The sequence below is a fragment of the Musca domestica genome, unplaced genomic scaffold (genome assembly GCF_030504385.1).
Source record: "Musca domestica strain aabys unplaced genomic scaffold, Musca_domestica.polishedcontigs.V.1.1 57, whole genome shotgun sequence".
Taxonomy (NCBI): domain Eukaryota; kingdom Metazoa; phylum Arthropoda; class Insecta; order Diptera; family Muscidae; genus Musca; species Musca domestica.
The window spans coordinates 308206-329517 of NW_026712358.1; the positions used below are offsets into that span (position 1 = coordinate 308206).

General features: G+C 37.1%; 1 protein-coding gene across 6 annotated transcripts in view; it reads left to right on the forward strand.

Moving 5' to 3' along the window:
• LOC101896864 (rap1 GTPase-activating protein 1) overlaps positions 1 to 21312 on the forward strand; it is a 57789-nt gene that overhangs the window by 26700 nt on the left and 9777 nt on the right. For 4 of the 6 annotated variants that reach the window (XM_011298277.3, XM_005177518.4, XM_020034662.2 and 1 more), the window contains one exon: positions 2643 to 2817. In XM_011298277.3, the coding sequence (XP_011296579.2) occupies positions 2643 to 2817 (175 nt within the window). Of the gene's footprint in view, positions 1 to 2642; positions 2818 to 7372; positions 8688 to 21312 lie in introns of those variants that run through there. The other 2 variants (XM_005177520.4, XM_059128768.1) reach the window with 2 other exon arrangements.

Genomic DNA, 21312 nt, shown 5'->3' on the forward strand with positions numbered 1-21312 from the left:
AACTTTTTAGAAAAACACCATATACTATTTAAACTCATCAAGACTTCCTTTACACCGTTTGTACGCTTGCCTTTTGGCAAGGTCCAGCCACCCTTTTTGAAAACCTGGGTTGTTTGGCGATCCTTTGTGTGAACCTTCCCCTTCCATCCGCACGGCATGAGTACACGGTAATTTCCCTTAATGTCTACCATTGTAAATCTTACATCATCTTGGATTTGCGGAAGCGGTGGTCTTAAGGAAATTTCTAAATGTGGTTCCACCCCATTTCCGCTGTTACAACGGCAAGAGGTGGCGATGTGTGTATTCGCCAGCTTGCAACGAACGAAAGTGGGAGATGGCAACGATTCCTTCGCACATCGCACATTTTAATTTGTGGACATTTAACGGTTGCCCGTTTGTTCCGTCTTTCCATTGTGCGTAAGATTTTCTCACAGTTTTCCATGTCCTCGTGAACGCTTCAGTCAATACACTCGAATAATGTTGCCTGTAAAAAGCTAGAAAGTCCCCCGTTGCCAAATAAAGAAAATCCGATTCAACTGTTTTCTATTTCTCTTTCCCAGCAGCGTCTATGGAAATGAACTTGATAGTTAATGGCTCTAACAATAGTTTTGTTCTTCTTATCACGGAAGTCTCTGGCTTCAGGAAATGTCTTGACATGATCGGAGGCTGATAGACTTTCGACAGCACGAAGAAACACAATACCGTTGTGCCTTTTCGTCGTTATCAGCAAACCTGATCGGGTTGAGCGAACACTGAACAATGTCTCGCGGCAGGACATTGCCTCTCTTGGGTTTTATTCGTTTGCGTTGTCCTTCCTGTTTCACTTGGTCGTCGCAACTTGCAACGCACAACACAACACTGGTCTGGTTTTATTTTCTTGCGTCATGTGGAATGAACGCTTCAACCCCATTAGTGTTGATGTGAGAGTGTGTCTCAGCCCATTATGGTGTTCTTCTTCGACGTATTGGAACCTAGTTATGGGAGTTTGTGGACATCAACTCTGCTTAGGGAACAGGGATTGCAAGTTCTGTGTCTGACGGCGCTGTCGTTAATTGCATCGCTTATCGTACGTAACGCGAAACGTATCATTGTTCCCGACGGAATAGACTTGGCATCGTTTGATCGTTTCCCCTGCCGTGGCCTGAACTCATTTCCTTCTCAAAATAACGCCCCCATTGTTATTAGAATTCCATTGTTGACGCGGGAAACACGAGTGTGACCAGTATTTCAACAGCACTGCCAGATCTTTTTTCCCGATAAATCACTAAAGTTCTCCCAATGGAGTAACATTCGGGAGCGTTCTTTCCCACAAGCCAGTGCTTACGGAGACACGGAGAGCGCAATTTATCTTCTTTGACTTACTCTTTTGCGATAGTTTTGTGGAAACGGGCATTTCAAAGCGACGTCTTAGCCCATTTGTGGCGAACGGAATGCCATTTCTGTTACGACACTATTAGCATGCTAGCCATAACTTCGCACTGTTGATACCGATCATTTGCATAAATAAATTTCAAGCTCAATCCATGGATAGACACCGCGAGGGTGACTGCCAACGGACATCGACGTGGGTGAGGTTGTGTCAACTAAAACGTACAACAGCCGCGGCTAAATTCGGACTTTCGGTGTGTTTACGCGGAAGTAGTCGCCATAGTTTACCCAGTTTCATATGGTTTCACTCTGCTATGCGGAGATGAAACAAATTGGGGAGGATAATGTACAACGCTCCGTATGTTAACGGCGTCTGTGTGCGATCCACTTCTTTGAAGGTCCTCATCAGTTGTTGAACACAACTGTGCCACAGTGTTAATTTATTACTAGTATCCGCCTAAGTGGCTGGAGTAAAGCAGCAAAACAAACACACACACACAAACAGACTGAAAACGTGAGTCGATGAAAGAGCTCCCATATTAGGAATGGCTTGTTGACGCAATATGGTGTTGGTACTCCCACCATTTGAAGCGACAGCTGCTTCAAGCTGATCGATCTGGGAATTTCAGAGTGAGAGCACTCTCACTTAATGTGCCGTGATGAGATCTGTTTATGACAACATCCTTTCACGGTAGTAAATTGTACGTCAACATTCCATTAGTTTAGAACCGTAAGATTTCTCCTTCAATAAATCCATTAAATATTTGCCTTAGACTTCCTGCTTCTCTTCATCTCCGGGGTGGTTCTTTTGGTTACATCCCAAAATATAGAATTCTGGCCCATACATGTCATGTATGCACACATACACACACTCAGGCGTATGTCAACCGTTGGCATAATGGCATTCTATGGTAACTAGCGAATCGTTAACCCCAACCGCATCAAAATGTTCGCAGACCAACAAAAAAAACTGGAACAAAGAAAACGACAATGTCACCACATCCACTCCGGTAATAAAATCACAAGTCACTTGAAGATATACCACTCGAAAATTATGAGTGCAATGTCGGTAACAATACGGCTGACTGGCTGGATGGCTGACGGTTATGGTTATTAGTTGAGAAAATCGTCATTGTTCCCTAGTCACTCATTCATGCTTTCCGAGAAACATACTAAAAGCCCTTTGGGCTTGCCAAGACGCTAATCGTTTGCGGCATTTTTTTCGTTATGGTCTCCTCTGAAATATTTTTATTTTTTCTATTTGTTCGTTTCAGACGTCAACATGCCTTCGCGGCGAATGGTGTGCAGAAGACCAATGGCGGTGGCAGTTTGACCCACAGCCCGGATCGATTTCGAGGCGCTACTCAAGATCTCTTTGAGTTGTTGGAAAGAGTACAATGTTCGCGGTTAGAAGACCAAAGATGTGAGCTTCCAGCCTACTTTTCCCAGGTATGTACAAGTGCTCTAAACTAACACAGGCTATTCAATAGGGCATATATAAAAATAAGAAAAAGGGACCGGCCTTATGCGAAAGATTAGAAATAATTGTTAATACAAATGTTTCCTTTACCCAATGATGGAGGGTATTAAAAGTTCGGCCCGAGCAAACTTAGCTGCTTTTTACTTGTCTATTATTAAAATGTAACTGAGTGTCTTTTGATTATATGTAATCAGCTCATTTTGACAAGAGATCTTTAATCGCCAGGAATGTTTTTAATCATGTTGCCTTATAGTACGTTTACTTTGGGTTAGGCACATTTGTGAGGATTTATTTAAAGTATCTTGTCCTGATACATCAGTGAAATGAAGCTAGAAATTCAGCCGACATATTGATATTGAAAATTTCTCCATAGGAGAAATTTTTGGGGCGATACATGCCCAGATTCATTTTAAGACCGGCGCGAATCTACATCCTAACAGAATACATTAATGTGTTTTTATGCGGCACACTCCAGAGTCGCAAGTGTTTCCGCAAAGATGTATTTTACATTTCGCATTCAAACAACAACAAAAATCGTAAGATTGTATTTGCTCATGCCGATACATCAATTGCCTCCAACCTAGCTTTTTGTCCATTTTTTGCTACCTCTTTTGGTCATGCATGAATACGTAAATAAACATAAGATGATATTCTCCAGAGGGTGTATCTGAACACACCCTAGATCTATGAGGCCAGTGGGTTAACCTTCAATACTATGAACGCACTTTAAGAAACTACTTGTAGTTTTTCTGTTATTATAAAATAATGTAATGTAATGTAATGTATGTAATTGTAGGTAAATTTAAAAGCACTCAATAGTTTCTATTTTTGGTATGAGGACACCCATTTTTGTGTAGAGCGTGCGTATTTTCGGGAACTACAAAAAGTATTTCTGTTTCTTTCTAAAACAAACAAGTCCCAAATTTCGAACTTCCAGGAGATTTTGCTTTTATTCGTTCATCTATATTTAAATTGGCCATGGCCTAAATCCACGAAATGCTCTTTTCTCCGATCATCCACAACACTTTATTCTGCATTCCATGTCTTTTTTTAAGATTGAGGAGCACGAGTGCAACAGGTTACACGAATGCATGGTAAGATTTAGAAGAAATGCCAAAAGAATTTTAGTTTAATTCAATTCTTTGCTTCCTCTTCTAGTGAGCTTGCGATCTCGTCACTTGGGTAGAAAGGTTTTTTGTCATAGGGGTTATTTTAAAATAACTCCTGGGGAGAATATCCCCAGAAAAAACCAAGAGAACTGGTGGGGTTGGGTGACATGTTATTCAACCGTTGTTTTTATAAACACAATAATTATGGGACAATTAGTTTACAACAACAAAATAATTGAGGAAAAACTCCCAAACATTTCATAGATAAAATATTAAAACTAACTTCATATCGTAAGGTATTTCTGTGCTGAAAAGTACCTACAGTACCTAATGACATCGAGTAACACACGAACAAGTCCAACTCTTCAATAACAGATGCTACTGAAGCGACCTCTAACAAATGAAAATGATGTTTGGTATGTTGGTTGGTGTGTGGCTATGCTTTTGTGTATGTGTACGCTTTGGAGAATAGACTGTAAGGTTGTAGTCCGGGCATCAACCGATGGAATTCTGTGGTGAAATTCAATAAGTTGAAATATTGCAAAGACATATAATATAATAAGATGCGACATTACATTTTCACTTTTCTTCAATAGATGGCGTTGGTAGTGAAAAATTATGTTATGTCACGATATCGTGACATAGCATTATGTTATAATTTAACAGAGCAGACGCTTTTTAACGGTTGTTGTTGATTTTATCGATTCAATGTACGAGGAAATGCTCTGGAATAGATTTTTGAGACCATGTCTATCATACCTGGCATTTTTTTCCTCGTATTTCCGCCAATTTTCGGCGATATCGGAATAACATATTTTTATAAAATTTCCAATGCATTTCTGTTATGTTGCCTGCCATCTGTCACCTGAAAGAAACATTAAAACCCATATGCATTTTGTCCAATCTTTATAGTTTTATGTCTTTGAATATTGCTCAATAGTTTATCTGGTTGCTAAGAGATGGCATTTAAAGAAATTGCCTATAGAATTATGGTATTCTTGAGAATTGCTATCGAAATTCAAAGGAGGGAGATAAAAAAATAATGAGTTGTTTATGTTTCTCATGTAGTTTTTTAGGTGCAAGTAAATATGTACGTACATTATTATATCCTACGCCACCACACTGAGTTGCAGAGTGTTATATGGTTGTCAAAAAATTAGCACATTGTTGCTCATAGTTATTTCAACGAAGACGTATAACAAGTTGGCCAAGTTTGAACGACACAACTCTCAACCTAGAGTTATAGCAATTTGTTTCAATTAATTTTCACAGTAAATCCAAAAACGACAAAAAAAAGCGAAATCTAAGTTTTTTCACGATTTTCTTCTGTTTAAAAGTATTTCATAGTCTATTGGCACAATAACCGAATTATTTTGTATATTTTTGCGACAATACATGCACATAAAACAACGGTGTATATATTTTTATGTTTTGATTAAAAAGGGAGCATATCATTATAAAAAAATTTATTCAATTGTGCACTTCTGGCCAACCATGGTTAAATAATACGGAACATAATCAAGAAAGCTGGTATTTCAATGACCTGTCGGAATGAAAAAGAAAAAAGTATTAGTTGAACTTGTCGAAACACATTTGCAGATTTTTTTAAAATGTTTTTGACATATCAAAATTTAGAAGTGTTGATGCATCTACCAGAATTCTTTTACCGATTCGAAAATGAAATTGGCAACGTGGCAACACCAGCATGCTCCTTACTCTCTTTATCGTAACAGTGAACGTCAGGGATGGAAAATAAAAGTGTGTTAATGGTACTAAAATGGTCATGATTTCAGCGGCATTATTTGCCGGAATTATTTCAAATTTCGTATTATAAAGTTTGTAATGGGTACTACAGCCAATGACAAACGTTTCTGTATGCAGGTCCACGTCTTCGTATATCCCCGATATTCGGTTTTTTTTTCATGATTTTACCAACATTATTTACCGGAATAATTTCAAATTCCGTATTTGAAGTTCGTAATGGATGCTACAGCCTATGACAAAAAGTTTTGTATGCAGTTCCACGTTTTCGTATAGCGCCTATTCGACATTTTCATTATTTGTGCGACATTGTTCAAAGCACTAGCTCTGTAGTACAGTACACATTAATATATTCATAGTATTATGTTTATTATAAATACAATTAATGAACATTACATATTAAATAGTTTAGCATTTCGTTCAAGTTTTAAAATTGTTGACCACGCTTAAAAGCCTGCTAAAAAAAATTGGTTATTATAAAATGTTACAAAATTTCTTTACATGTAATGTGGCGTTTCCACTGCACTTGATTCGCTCTCTATTCGTTGTTTGACCCTTAACTATGAAAAAACTACCTAATTCTTCACACAAAATTTCCTGAGCGAACACTCATATTTGTACGTTGTTCAAATCAAATCACTCTCAGAACAACGAAAAAATATGTCCCATCCCTAACAAATGAGAGCATTTATCGAAAAAATAAATTATGACATTTAAAAATTATAAATAGAAAAATTTAATGAAATTTTGAAAAAATTTGGGAAGGCTGAAATTTATGAATGAAAACTACAATGTAGAATAGCGTATGTACATTCAAACGAAAGTAAATTTTGTTTCCTCTCTCATCCGAGGTACGCATTTTGTCCACGAGTTGAAATTACCACAGAAAACAGGAAACAAAAGAGGCAATATTTTCAAAATGTTTGTATCGGCAGAAAAAATGTTTGACAAGTGTCTCTCCAGCAGAATTAAAAAATAGAAAAATACAAAAATATGTTCAAAATGTCAACATTTACACAAAAAGTTGGAAACGTGAATGAAAATTATAAAATTAATGTTTTAATAAATCTTTGGGAGAAAAATAATAATTTTAGTGAGAATTTAATGTATTTTAGTATAAATTTCCATTAAAATCTACAAACAAAATTTTGAAAAAAGGAATTATTTTACTATGAATTACGAATCGTGCCGTATGAACGGGTTAATTCGTGTACCTAATTCTGAGAGCGAACAACGTTGTTCGGTTTCCAATGGAAACATGCTATTACTCTAACACGATGTGAAAACTAACATTTATTATCAAAATGTTTATTGTTTTTTAATATTTTTACCACTAAAAATACAATCAAAGAAACACAATTTCAATATATGACAAACACATCCAGTTACATTTGGATTTGGGCATATATGTTGAATGTCGTTATGGAATACTTTATTTTTGCCTTTGCGGTACTCATATTAAAATACACTTTTCAAATGGTACTACAATGGTACGATTGCAATGATTTTGCCACCCCTGGTGAACTCTCGCTCTCTCTCTCTCTTATTTTATTCTCTCACTTCGTTTTACATTAAAAATCGATTATTCGATTACACAAGTAGTCATCGCGAAACTAAAAACTCTCAGCAAGTCTTTCGTTTCCATCTTTTATATTTTTATTTGTTAGTGAGAAGTGCTTGAATTCGGAGTGTTCGTAAGCGTTCAACGGCAAAACACCAGACATACATTTTGAAAGAGGAGTGAAATGAAGCAATAATAGAAATATGAATAATTACAAGTTTAACTACTTCGTGGTTGTGGTGACAAAATGGAAATAAACACGAGAAAAACCCGAAGCAGCAGTGTAATGGATAACAATTCAAACGTTTGTATTTAAACTCATCACTGCTTGATGACAAGAATAACGAATAACTAAATAAAAATACTTATTAGCATCCGCGGTGTATTTCGTATTTTGTTGCAAAAAACGGAGAAACCGAAGGAAAAAAGTAAAAACCAAAAAGTGATAATAAAGTGAGTGACAAAAGTGAATGTGTACAACGAACCAAATACGAATGGAAATAAAAAAGAACATCTAGATATGTTTCTTAATAAGTGCAGAACGGCAAAGTAGTTCGTGTTAATTCCGTTTCTGTCCAGCTCAATCCATAGAGATTGGTTAGAGAGAGAACCCTTGTCGGGCGGCGGGCGGACATCTGAATAACCAGTGTGCGGGTCAGAGCTTTAAAAAGTTAAAGCTTGAACAAACAACCGACATTTAAGAAATGTATAAACAAAGCTTGTTAATAAATTTTGTGATTTCGTTCGTGTACAGCACAAAGTTCTCGAAACCAGTCAGACAAGTCGAGCCGAAAAGACAAAACTGAAAAAAGAGTCAGCACAAAGCGAAACAAAATTTCTGTCTGTACCACAACCCATTTCTGCCAACAGTAACAGCATTTGGCAACAACAAAACACAGTCACAACAATACAGGTACTGAGCTCAGTGTTTGAAGGCGAGACAACAACATATCTGCTCGCCCCTCCACATCGGGCTCTAGGAATTGCAGCAAATGTTCATTTAGTCGCCCACTAGAGGAGAAACGGCATTCATTTATGCCTCCTTCCCACCCCCATCTGTTAGCTGTTATCGTTCACCCCACAAATGCAAGTCGCCAATTTTTCTTTGGTTTTTTGAAGTCTCCACATTTCCACAAATAACTTGCCCGTCTTACGTGCGGCGGACCGACCCTAAACCTTATCCCAAGAAAGTTGCCATACTCCACCACCAAACCAAGAATCGTCGGCATTTAAGTCAAAAGTGGCATTTTACACTGAGGGCGCTGAACGTCGTTGGGTACGACAAGCCGTCATGGGGGTATTAAGATGGCGCGATCCCGGATCGCGTATTTCAGTCGGTGGAAACAACCACAATACCAACAATACCAATCATGCAAACGCCAGCAATAACAATAATAGCCGAGTTGAGGTAAGTCGTGAGCGGAAACAGATATGACCCCGCAGCCAGCCGGCAAGTAGGCCCGGCCCCATCAAAAATTGCTACATCTTCGAATATTTTGCATAAAAAAATTTTAGCTACTGCCCCCACCCCATTTGATTTCAAAATGCATTACTATATACGCCTCAGTCCCTGACCAATTCTACATGCATTTGAAGCCCCCCTCTCGTTGATTTTATTAGCTGTATGTTGGTATCACTGACTCATCATTCACTGACTAAAGTAGCAGTTTGGCGTAAGCGAGCACCTTAAAATTACTGGAAATTGTAACTTTCACAAAATTTTCCAGCTAAGTGTGTTTTCTGTGAAAACTGATGAATGCTGCGGGAGTTCAAAATATCGTTTGTATTTCAAGTTAAACCTAAGTATGTCAGAACGAATCTGCGGTTAATCGATGGCGATACTCCTTCCATACACTGGTACTCGCACTCGATATGTACTCGCAAGGGAAGGCAGGAAAGCCGAAATGATGCAATTTTTACCGACCAAATAAAAAAACACAGCCTACGCATGTTTGTCGGTGGTGCATGAAGATAACCCCCGTAACTATCATCGCAATTAACCGCTTCGACAGCAGAAAACTTTCTCTTTTGTTTTGGTTTCCATCTTGAGTGTGGTTGAGCTTTCGACCAGTTTCTTTTCTGTTACACATACGCACACACTCACTGTGGTGTGCGACTTTTTTTGCAGAATATTGCTTTTATATCAATCAGTTAGCGATTAGTCGAAACTATTGCACCGATATGCTCTGTATTTTATCAGGGGCAGGCACACGCTTACTTGACATTACAAAATTGTAGTGGCCGTCGTCGTCAACCACACATATAAATACGAACATGGTTGTGTTCTGTTTGTCTTGCTCTTAGTTGTGACCTGCTCTTAAAGAATGAATGGTATAAATAAACATACATGTATTCAACAAAAAATAGATTGGGATTTCTCTAAATCATCCGATGAGGCAATTATTTTGCCACAAGATCGGATATTTCCCTGGTACACCCTATTCTACGAGTTGTGTGTGTTCACCATACAACTAACTCGTGCCTCCCCCGCTTCCACAGATACATTCTATTTTGGGCAAAGTTGTTGCATGCGCTACCACAAGTTGCGATCACACACTCCGTTTGGAATACTCAGCCACAGGCGGAGTCGCTCATGTGGCAAATGCAGTAAAGGCAATCCGCCTGTTTATTGTTGTTGAAAATCCATTTAGACCGCAGGTACCTTCCTTCGCCTTAATGTTTGAGATTTGCTAATAGGAATTCTTTGCCAATGTCCTTTAAATGTGTACGTCCGTCCGTCCATATGGTGTTCCAGCTGCGTGTCACTTTTACTATTTCAAATTTTGTAATCATTGGTAAATCCATTCGTAATTTGAAATTGTTGAAACAAATGTGTTCAATGTCGTTATCAGCAGCTCGTAACGAGACGACGCAGTTTTCGTTGATGTGGTGGTCTTTCGAAAAGAACTACAGCAAAAATTCGTCGAGCATTTTCATATTCATGCACGATTGTTTAGTAGAACTAATATTTGTGCGCTCACCATACATTCTTGGGCGGTTGAATAAGGTTGTGGTTTTAGTTTGCCCTGGAATTGGTAATGTGGCTCCAAGCCTAAATGACAATGTCTGAAATACTTGTTGTGGTTCAGTCGACTCACTTTGCCTCGATTTATTTGTTAATGATCAACTTACGAAGAAAATCATTTGCAATTGTCTAAAATTTTCCTACTTCAATCCACCTCTTCCTGTTTCTACCTACTTGATAATCCGCCATTATACGTGGGAATAGGTAGGTAGACATTTATGAAGTGTGTAGCTTTGATTACCTCCAACAAAGAGTTTCCACGTCTAGGGGAGACAAACTCGAACTCTGTGCAAAAAGGTAATGCCTTTTGAATTTATTCAACAGTTGTTAATATTAATCATGCGAACGTGAAACCCACCGCTTGTGACTGACTACTCCTTCCCATCGGCGTAGATGTTGACGCCTATTGTAGCTGACTTATAAATGGGATAAATAAAGAAGGTAGTAATGTACATATGTATGTAGGACTCGTATACACTTTCAACACATATTTACTGAAGCATTTTCAACTGCATTACGCCAAGAGTAACCACGAAAACTACTAAAAAAGTTCAGTGCGGAGGGGCCGAACTTTAAATATTCTCTACAATGAGGCAATAAAAACGTTAATAAAAACGTTTGGTGCTATACCAAAACATTAACATACCTAGACTCTTGTCTCCTATAGTGATTGCTTGCGATTGTATGTTAAAAAATACCAAATTTAAAACAATTCCGTTAGAAAATCTGGCCAAACACATTAAATAAATCCTAATATGGGATGGTACCGTTTGCCATTGAGAAAAGTTGCTCATATCTTCGGAATATCGGGAGTTACGGTAGTTGGGGGCATTAGAAAATGGCAACAAAATACCGAATTTAACAACGACATTAAAAATGTGACTAAAAACATCATCACATGGGGGCCAAAGAAAAACGTGGACAAACGGGCATAATTTAATCGGTTTTTTAATTCAGTGATAATCACGCATAAATACGGAGTGTAGGAATAGGGATCACTTGCATGCAAATCGTCCGCCTCCAGCAAAAGACTTTAAAATCAATGCATAACCAACGCATACACACACATGTAAATTTACCTAGTAGCCACTTGCAGGAGAGTACGTTCATTCCAATGAAAATATTGCATAAAGTAAGAATTGGTTCTTTTAAAATCGTTTGAACAGCAATTTGATGTAAATCATTTGTTTATAAAATATCGCAAACTAATGTGCACGGAAAATACTATAATTCGTAAAATATATACCCAAATCCGCATTTCATTTTCAGTTCTAGATCTGGAAATAATAACCGGTTTTGAGTTCGCTAGATTTTACTGGAAAATTACAAACTTGTCTAAATTAGGCAACAGCTAGAATCGACATTGGATGGGGGTTGCACTCATTTTTTTATGCGGGATTTTTCAATTAGAGACATAGCAGTAGGTTTAAGATGAACTCTATTTTTAAAATATTAATGGAAAACATACAATTACTTTCAACGTAGCCACACAAATCCTTTGTTTGCCATTCCAGCAATGCCAAACAATATATATTCCCACATCTGCTATTGGTACGTGTTGTGCATAACAATAGTATTACTAGTAGTAGCTGATTCTTTTTTGTGCCATACAAACAAAATGTTTATGGCCAAAAACTCTAATAGCTTGCTCGACGAACCCAAATCAATTGCATTTTCTCTGCATCATCCAATTCAGACAGGTGTGTTGGGGTGAGGAACAATTTTCCAATAGATTTTTTAGCAAACTGACGGAACTTTGATAGACAATATTCCAAAGATATTATTAAATTATATCGATATCTTTGCCCCCAGAAAATGTTGAGAATTTATATTCGAGTCATTCAAAATATTCACAGGACCACCGATTAAATTATGCGTTATGACATCGTAATATATAATAAGCTTCGCGTCAATTGCAACACTATTTTCCTTTTGTCATTCGTTATAGAAAATCATATGTCTATACAAAAATTTATTATCTTACAGATATGACGCTGATGCCCAGTCTTATCGCGACAACAGACCACACAAATGGGAAAAAACAATGTGCGAAGGAAATCGTGATGAGTATTTCAATACACCATTAAAGACATTTCTTTGTTCGCTGCCGGTTTTTTGCGTCTCAATGCAATTCTATATGAGCCTACCCGTTTATTCATTTTATTCTTGGGGTTTTGGGTAGGGGCTAGATAGCATCTACGTGTAATCAATCTCTAACGTCTTTAGCAAGTGTTATTCTTTTGAACAAACAATGAAATGAATGAGGTTAAGGTCCTCGCTTAGATACATGCGTTAGCAGACGAAAACATATTCGGTGCAAAACTTCGTTATCTTGGTTTTTCTTGGTTAAAGATTGCAGTTACGCGTACCTACCTTCCTCAACATTACCTCAGACGTGTATGGTTATAGAAGTTGCGTCGTTAATGGCCCAGCTGTTATACGTAATGTTAGTTGATTTACATATATTTTTACGTTTGTTCTTTTTGGGACATGTGTATATATGTTTGCACATATGTGTCATAAAAAAAACTGAATGCCCATAATAGGACTTCTACACAATAGACTGCCATTATTGCGACCGGTAATGTTGGAAGTTCGCTTTTGCATTTTGAACGTTTGTCAAGCCCACCACATATAATCCATACACACACATAAGTAAAAACGTAATAAATGTTTATTCGTAAACATTATATAAATTACGTGTCTTTAAGTTGACGGTCGGTTTGTAAGTTTGTGAAATTTGTGAGTATCCGTCCATTGAAGAGACCAAAGACGACAAGCGTTGGTTCAAGCTTTTACAATATCTAATGATACCTGCATTTATCATTATATCCAAGGCAAACGTAAGACAGAAATTTTATCTTATATCGGCTCGCCGATTTATTTTACTTTTATTAAAATTGAGGAGAGTTCTAAAACTATGTGACTGCAAAATGCCGAAAATTAAATAAGAAGTGATTTGGATAAACACTGAAAGACAAAATTCATTTTAGAACAATCGGAATCAATCTAGCAGTATCCGTCTGTTTTATTCTCTCGAATAGATTATCCGATTTCACCCAAACTTCTTACATCGCAACTCCTTCTGGTTCAGCTATTTTGTTGTTGGAGCTGATCATCCGATTTTCTGAAAACTCCCATAAAGTGGGAAATAAGACTCCATTTGTCTTTAAATTTTGCACATCTCAATGTTTATACTAACTCTAGTAAGCACATAGAAAAAAACGTACCAACGAGTCAAAGCTTTGAATAACCATAACGCTCATTTATTTTGGCTGCAAGTTTTACAAGTTTTCGAACACACAACACATTTATATAAATTCGTCTAGCGTATAAAATTTCAAAGTTGAACAACATAAATATTGACACAACTTATTTTTCTTTTTCGTATGTTGCAAATAAAAAAGTGATTTTTTGGAACTGGAAAGGGCTAAATGTGAAGTTTCCTTGCTTTTGTTTGGTTGCCTTGAAGGCATGGAATTTGCCTATGTATGTAAAACGACCGTACAAAATATTTTACCATGGCCGAGAAAGTGATTATTTTTGTGCGGTACGTCGAACATTACAGACCTACCTAACACCGGACGCAGCGCACAAAATTACCCACCTTTCACACTGTGGGAAAATGTTTCGTACGGCGGCGTGACACAAATACGATGGACCCATATCTTCAAGCCAACCCAATCAAATCAGATCAAAATGCTAAAAATGAAAAAAATAACATATTCTGTACATGGACACATTCACATTTTCTCTAAAATCCTTCTTATTTTCAACATACAAAGAAGCAAACATTTGTTTTGTGGTTAAACTCATCGGCGTACTTCAGGTATTAGGAAGCGATTAGGGGTGTTAGTTAGACTTGTAAAGTTTGCGTACTCGATATACGTGATTTATATTGGACAACTTTACTTGCGGCAAGTCTCTGTTAGTAAACGAGGATACGGAACTGGAAAAAATTGCTCGTACTAGTAATTTCTTTCGTGTTTTTACTTTAATACAAAAAATGCAAACAACAATGACAGAAAAGGCAATAATGAAAAACGAAGACTGCTGAAACAAGTTGCCTTGAATATATGCATGATGCTAGTTCAAAAGTAACCATAAAAATTGCCGGCAAAAATTTAAAAAAAAAAAAAAAAAAATAAACACACTTTGTAGAAAAAAGTGTCAATTTCTCCAGTTTTACTCAATGTTCCACATTGACTTTTACCTTAAGTCAGACTTATTACTTAACTACCATATATATTTTTTTAAGTATTGACTTGGCAATCTCATTATTAAGTCAAGTATTCAAAGCTTGACTGTGATCGTTGACATTCGTTCCAGTTTCAAATAATTGTTCTTAGAAAAAGTAACAATGATTATGTTTAATTCTATTTAATTGCAGTCGATGGATCGGTTCTTAGTGTAGAGCAATTTATCATTTACAGACCCGATTTGCTAATGGAGAGACAGGTGAAATACACATTTTCATTATTTAGCTATTCGAAAGTTTGGCTAATTAGAGAAGACCGTTAATGACCAAGCCAAAGCGTTTACCCACCAGCCAGTTGCCTGCTCAGGCAGAGCAGACGTATTGTAATTTCGAATAAATGTTTTTGCATAAATCACTCGGGTCATCTCCTGACTAACGCACTTTGAAACGACAGCAACATCACGCCGTTGGGACCATTTAATACTGAAATGAACGACGCTAATAATGTTGGAAAGTAATGGAGAAGGTGAAATTTCAATTTGAGCAACCATGAAGTTGGACAATGCTCAAATTACACTTGTTTTTTTTTTTCAATTGTCTGTAATACCTTTTGGGTAGCATCCACTTTCCTCTTGCTTATGGCGATGATGTAATGACGTGGGAGGGGGTGACATTGCATCATGTTTGCACGCTCATTCCGTTTGTTTGATTTCGGAAATGAGCTTCTCTTTTCAATCGAAACTGGTGGAAAGCTGGTGTATGTTGTGCCCAAACCTTCGCTTACAACTTACTTGTATTATTCTGGCTGAAAGTAGACATAGGTATGTATACGGAAACCGCTATTTTAAATGTGGAAAATGAGTTGTAAGCGTTTTGTGATGCTGCCATGCTTCCGTGGTTAATGTGAACTCGGCTTATTGAGTTGATGACCCAGAAAACTTTCTTTTCCTCCACAATGCTGCCAAAGTAAAGACGGTGAAAAGTCTTTGCCGGAAGCTCATCTTTCGGCTAATATTGTATTTGTACGAGCGGTATGTGAAGTGTCTTTGTGTGGAGTAGTTTTTCTATATGTATCTGTATGTGTGTATGTATGTTTAGAAAACACGTTCTACATACACATATCAAATGTACAACACTCATACGGGCGAATAAGAAAATTATTTTGCATTCATCATTTATTGAACAAGTTTTGTCGAGATTATGAAATAAGTCTCATGACTGGTTTGTGGATTACTGCTTTTTGTGGTGGTCTATAAGCCGCACTTGTTGTGGCCCACCATGGAATCAATAGGTACTATATTTTCGTGTTTTGTCTTGCACAATTTACCCGACATTCTCCTCTGCGCGCAGTCCTCAGCATCGTAGGTTGCATGTTGTGGATGGATGCAGCCAGGTCGAAATTTGCAAATTTGCCAGTGAACAAAACTTGAAACATGTATGCAAGAGCAATTACAAATACTTTTATTTGCATACTGTTGACGGACAGACAGACAGGCAGACAGATACACACGTAGAATGGGGGACAAACAGCTACGAGTTGGCTGACATAAGCCAAGACAACGTCAAGTTTTAGTCAGCGTTTCTGTTTTTACAGTAAATCTCTGCCACACTCCTGCCGCCGGCTGTTGCCTGTTTGCTGTAGAATATGCAACGAAGTTCACGAAGCACACGGCAGTTTTACCTCAAATACCAGTTTCAAATCTGCATTTTATAGTTTCCATAAATAAGCCAATGGCGGGAACGAGGGATCTTACTCCAAAGCTTCGACTTAATTGTATATTCATGTGAGGTTTATAAAGAATCCGTCCGTTTCCATTGGCACAAATATGAAATCAATCAGTCACTTTGTTTTATTTTTTGTTTTGTTATGTTTTTGATTTGTAGCAGTATATGATGCCGACTGTCATTTGTTTGTTTCTCGAAAAGGTCAATTAAATTAAATGGCTTAGTTCAAAACATTAAAACGGGTTTTCTCCTATCCAACAATTGCTGTTTTGAGTCGCTCAAACCCAAGTTTAAACGAGTGTTTCTCAATGGTCTCGTAGCAGCAACCGATTCAAGATATGTACGTATACACGAAAATGTTCACGAATGTGTAGTACACTTACATTCGCATTCGAAATATTTACTATCCGCCAGTCTATCTGTGTAGATTTTGTTCGGCATCCATTTAAAAATAGTTCCATTTTAGACTTGCTCGACTTTCGTGCGATTTGTTGTTTTCTGCTGCTGCCGCCGTGGAGGAAGCAATTTTAACGATGTTAATAGGTGTGCCTTGTATACACGTCCCACGACTTAAGCGCTCGCAAAGAAAACAATTCAAGAAATGATTCGGTCAATCATGACACATTCTCTCCCCCTTCATATGCAAACGAAGTTAGGAGCGACGACTGGTTGAGTGATTTCATTGGTTCCATTGACAGCGTCTTTTGTAGTTTTTGTTTAAGGTAGCTTTCACTTTTATTCTTCGTTATATTAAGTTTTAACTGCATTAAACGGGTGTACGGGGCTTCTTGTGGGTCAGAGCACTCTCCTTAAACTATTTAAACTAAAATGGATTATAAGTTTAAAATATTTATACAAAAAATAATTAAATCTGAAGGTTGACTATGAAACAACACAAAATAAATATTTAAAAGGGCAGTGACGTATATGTTTGGCTTGTTTCGAATAATACGACAACCAATTGGTGTAAAGTTTTTACGATTTCAGCTGCAATAAGAATTGACATTCACAACGATCGTTGGAAAATACAAAAAATAAAACGTGTTGCAGTTGTCATTTCCACTTTCCCAGGTTGATACTTTTCAAAATGTATTCAACATGCCCTACCTTGCCGAGAGCATCAATCGGTTCCTATATTGTGGCTTGGTTTTGGTGTTTAAGGAAAATGTGACTCCTTGTGGTTTTTTTTTTTCTACGACCATAATATTCTTTATGGATTTCGTTGATTGAATTCCCATTTTGTTTCATTATCCCCGCTAGTTTGTTTGTATATGATAAAAATATGTCTGTTCTTTTTTCATTCATGTCTGCGCTTTCTTTCAAAATTCAGACACAAACCCAATATCGATAAGCGGAATTAGCTCTCTCTCATTCCCCCTATTTAATTAGCAAATATGTATTTTGGGTTATTCGGACGCGGAGAAATGGTGCCACTCATTGTAAATATTTACAGGAACCATGCGTATGCCATCTAATCAATTTCGTAGTATCACTTGTAAATATGTCAATGTACGTATGTATGTATGTGGCAAAGCAAACTTGGCTATCTGAATGTATACATTTGAGGGGCAACATAAATATATCATCGCCAAACATTGGGGGAATTTTATTATTCTCATGTAAATGATGTAAACATGGCCCGCATTGGGCACCGTCAAATTTGGTGTTAGCCCAAAGAATAGTGTAGAACATTTTGCAATAAACCTAGCAAGACATGGAGGCAAAGAATAGCAATGAAGAGCGCTAACAGATCAGATGTCACTTAGGTTCGGTTTTCAAATGACATATGGATGGCTACATACACAATAGCGAGTTTACATACACATATATTTCTAACAAAAATTAAAGGTATTATTCCAAAGTCAAATTCGTTGTTAGCCTGGACAAAGTTTTGTATGCAAACGTTCTTTGTAATTTGTTGTCTAAAAAAATAAAAAAAAAACACTGCATTTGACATTTGGCAAAACATCCCCACTATGTTATACAGATCGCCCGATATCTTCAATATGGTTACAGTCCTAAGAAAATTTGATTCTGAAAGCTCTCAGGTCTCGGAGGAGTGTACAGCTAAATGTTTTACAGAGTTTTTTTTTCACATTTTTCTAAAATACCGCCGTTTTAGCAGAAGTGTATGCGAAATAAATATGCAATTATTATATTTAATTTCTTTCAAACTGTGTTGGTAGTTTTCTTCCTCAAGTGAAGTATTTGAGTTATTGCAGTACTATTTACGAACACATTTTGTCATAGGGTAGTATATAAAGAAATACAGTAAATGCGCGTTGTTTAAGTGAAACTGGTAATCAAATATTTAACAAAGAAATCTTTAAATTCATAGAGTAACTGCACTCACGGTCTCGTAGGTCGGTCGGCTATTGACTTGTGGTTGTTTAAATTTTTTTGCTTTATTCAGTGGAGAAATGCAGACAACTTGGTATGATGGTATTGGAGATGCAGCCAATGCAGCAAATAATTTTTTTCTCTGCTTTTAGCTTTTCGGTGTGTAGCGTTCATTAGGATGAACAAACTCTGGTGCTTCGCTAATGTTTCGCCATGTGCATATTATAAGACAAAAAGTTTCTACTTGCAGTCGACTTCGCACTAATAAAACAAGAAAATTCAACTGCTTTGGTTGAATTATCCGACATTTTCACAAGAGTGGAGATCGTGTAGGGGAAATATGTTTTAGTCAAAGGAGGACTGCATTGGAAAATTAAAAAACATGGGCACATATTTCCAAAATATGTTCAAATCAAATAGCAAAAAAATAATTTCTGAAGCATTTCTTAGCTTGGCACAGCAAAGGGGATGATATCTAGAAAACTTTACACTTCTCGAAAAAAATGAATGGTTCCAAAATTATGTCCTATTTGTCGGATATTTTGCTGTTAACTAAACACACTCGTACGTGCATATAATTTATTTTATTCGTTCTGGTAATGTCTAGGGAACTATAACCTGCCCTCCCATTTTAGCTGTAAAACACCACACGAAGACCTAATTAGGAATCCACATTAAGTTGAGCTTACGTTTAATTGTGGGGAGAAGCAGTTGCCGCTTTGTTTATTTTCCCACATCTTTGAATTGTCAATGCATAGTTTTCTGAGAGCTTGGGTGCATGCACTCCATTGCCTTTCCAAGTTAAGTCATTAACATAAGTAAGCAAAAACAGTTACTATCGGGTAATTATGGACACCGTCAGTCGGAGACATTAGCTGTAACAAAAGGCGTGTGAATTTGTGTTTGGCTGGAAAAGAGACGGTCGAATTATGAGGCAATCAGTTTCTATTGTTTGCGAACATTTCCACATCTTAGCTTTGTTGGACAATTTATGTCGAATAAAAAATGTTTAAAAATTTTGAATAGTGGCCCACCTACACGATGAACATCGAATATGTATGCAACATTTGTTACGTTAAGGGTGTACGGCTCGGTAAATGACACTAATGTACCTTATTTTTGAGGTGTTTTGGTTGTGTTAAGTATTTTGGATTTCCATTGAGATGAATATTACCTTGATAGCCCAGCTTCTCTCAAAACCAGCTCAAATTTGTACAATGAGTGAAACGAGCTAGTATTCTCCTGAGAGCAGAAAAAAATCGAGCACGCTCAATATTTTAGGTCGCTCGAATATGAGTGAATATATTCTCCTCGTTTCTGTGTGGGAGCAAAATACGTCTACAATCGAGCAGATATTACTCTTGCCGAGCACTCTCTTAGTTTGGAATAGAAAAACTTTTGCATACACGATGACATCGAAAAATATTCAATTAAACAACTATAATTATTGAAAATGCATTTAATTTGTTTTCGAAGTCGAGTGACTCGACCATGCGAAACAGACACCTGACCGCGCAAAACCTGTTGCTGCGACATCTATTATCAACCGATATTGAAAGACTTCGCTGTCTATATTTTCATTAGTCTATCTATGTATATTTTTCTGTACAAAATCAGACCCCCTCTTGCCTCACTCTCTACAACAGTACGCCGCAACATAAAAACCTGTTTGGTACTACATTCAAACGCACACACAAATCAGAAAATGAAATATTTTTTCACTTTAATTGTTCAAACAGGAGTGACTCGGGAGTGCTCCCACACAAAACAAATGAGTGAAGAACATACTCCCCCTAAAGCTCCCACTCTTTAAGCCATCCTGCTCGCAGAGAAGCTTCGCTCCCGAATGAAAATGAAAAAAATCTGTGCTCTGGTTAGGAGTCTCAAATAAATGTATCACTATGTTTGACTACATTTTTAAATCAAACTACGCAATTTGAAATAAATTCCTTTGGAGAAATGTGTGGGTGTAGCTTCAGGGGCTTCTCTCGACTTTATGGCAGTTGAGCATTTAAAGTGTCTGTTAACATTATTTGTGTGCATAATTCTTCTAGTTTTCGCCTTAAAATGAGTCTGCGTTGAAATGATTACCTGGCGATGTAGCAAAAAACGTCTATGTCGTTTCCTGTGTCGGCAATTTCAAAAACAACATTTTCTATTTACGAAAAGCCCTCAATGCCAAAACAATGCTAAGGAGTGTTTTCAAATCCTTGAAGAAGCATAGATACCAAGTCACGAAGAATAAGTTTGAAAAACACGATCAAAATATTTAACAAAAAAAGTTTTTACGCAAAATGGTGGAAATACAAAACTATTCCGAAGCACTGTGTTAAACAATTCCCCCAAAAACATTTTCGAAAGACAACATGTGTATCCTTTCGTAGCCGGATGTTCTTGATGTCGTTGCTTTACTTGCACAAATTCACCTGTCACCAATACAGTTGAAAAATAAATAATAACAAATACAAACGAAACATATGAAACACATCGTAACTCGCTTTATTTAGCAACAAAAATGTCTGTAAAGCAGGGTTCATATTTCAAATTCATTTGCTCTTTTTTCAATCATTATGCAAAACCTTTCGGATGCAGTTTTTATTGTTTCCTTGTTGTTTTAAGCAATTCATTTGGAATTCAATATAGTTTGACTTCGTTCCAATAAGGGCTAAACCCTTGCCGTATGCTTGTAGATGAGTCATACTCTACCACTTGATGACGCAAGATTTTGTTTTTAACGAAAAAATG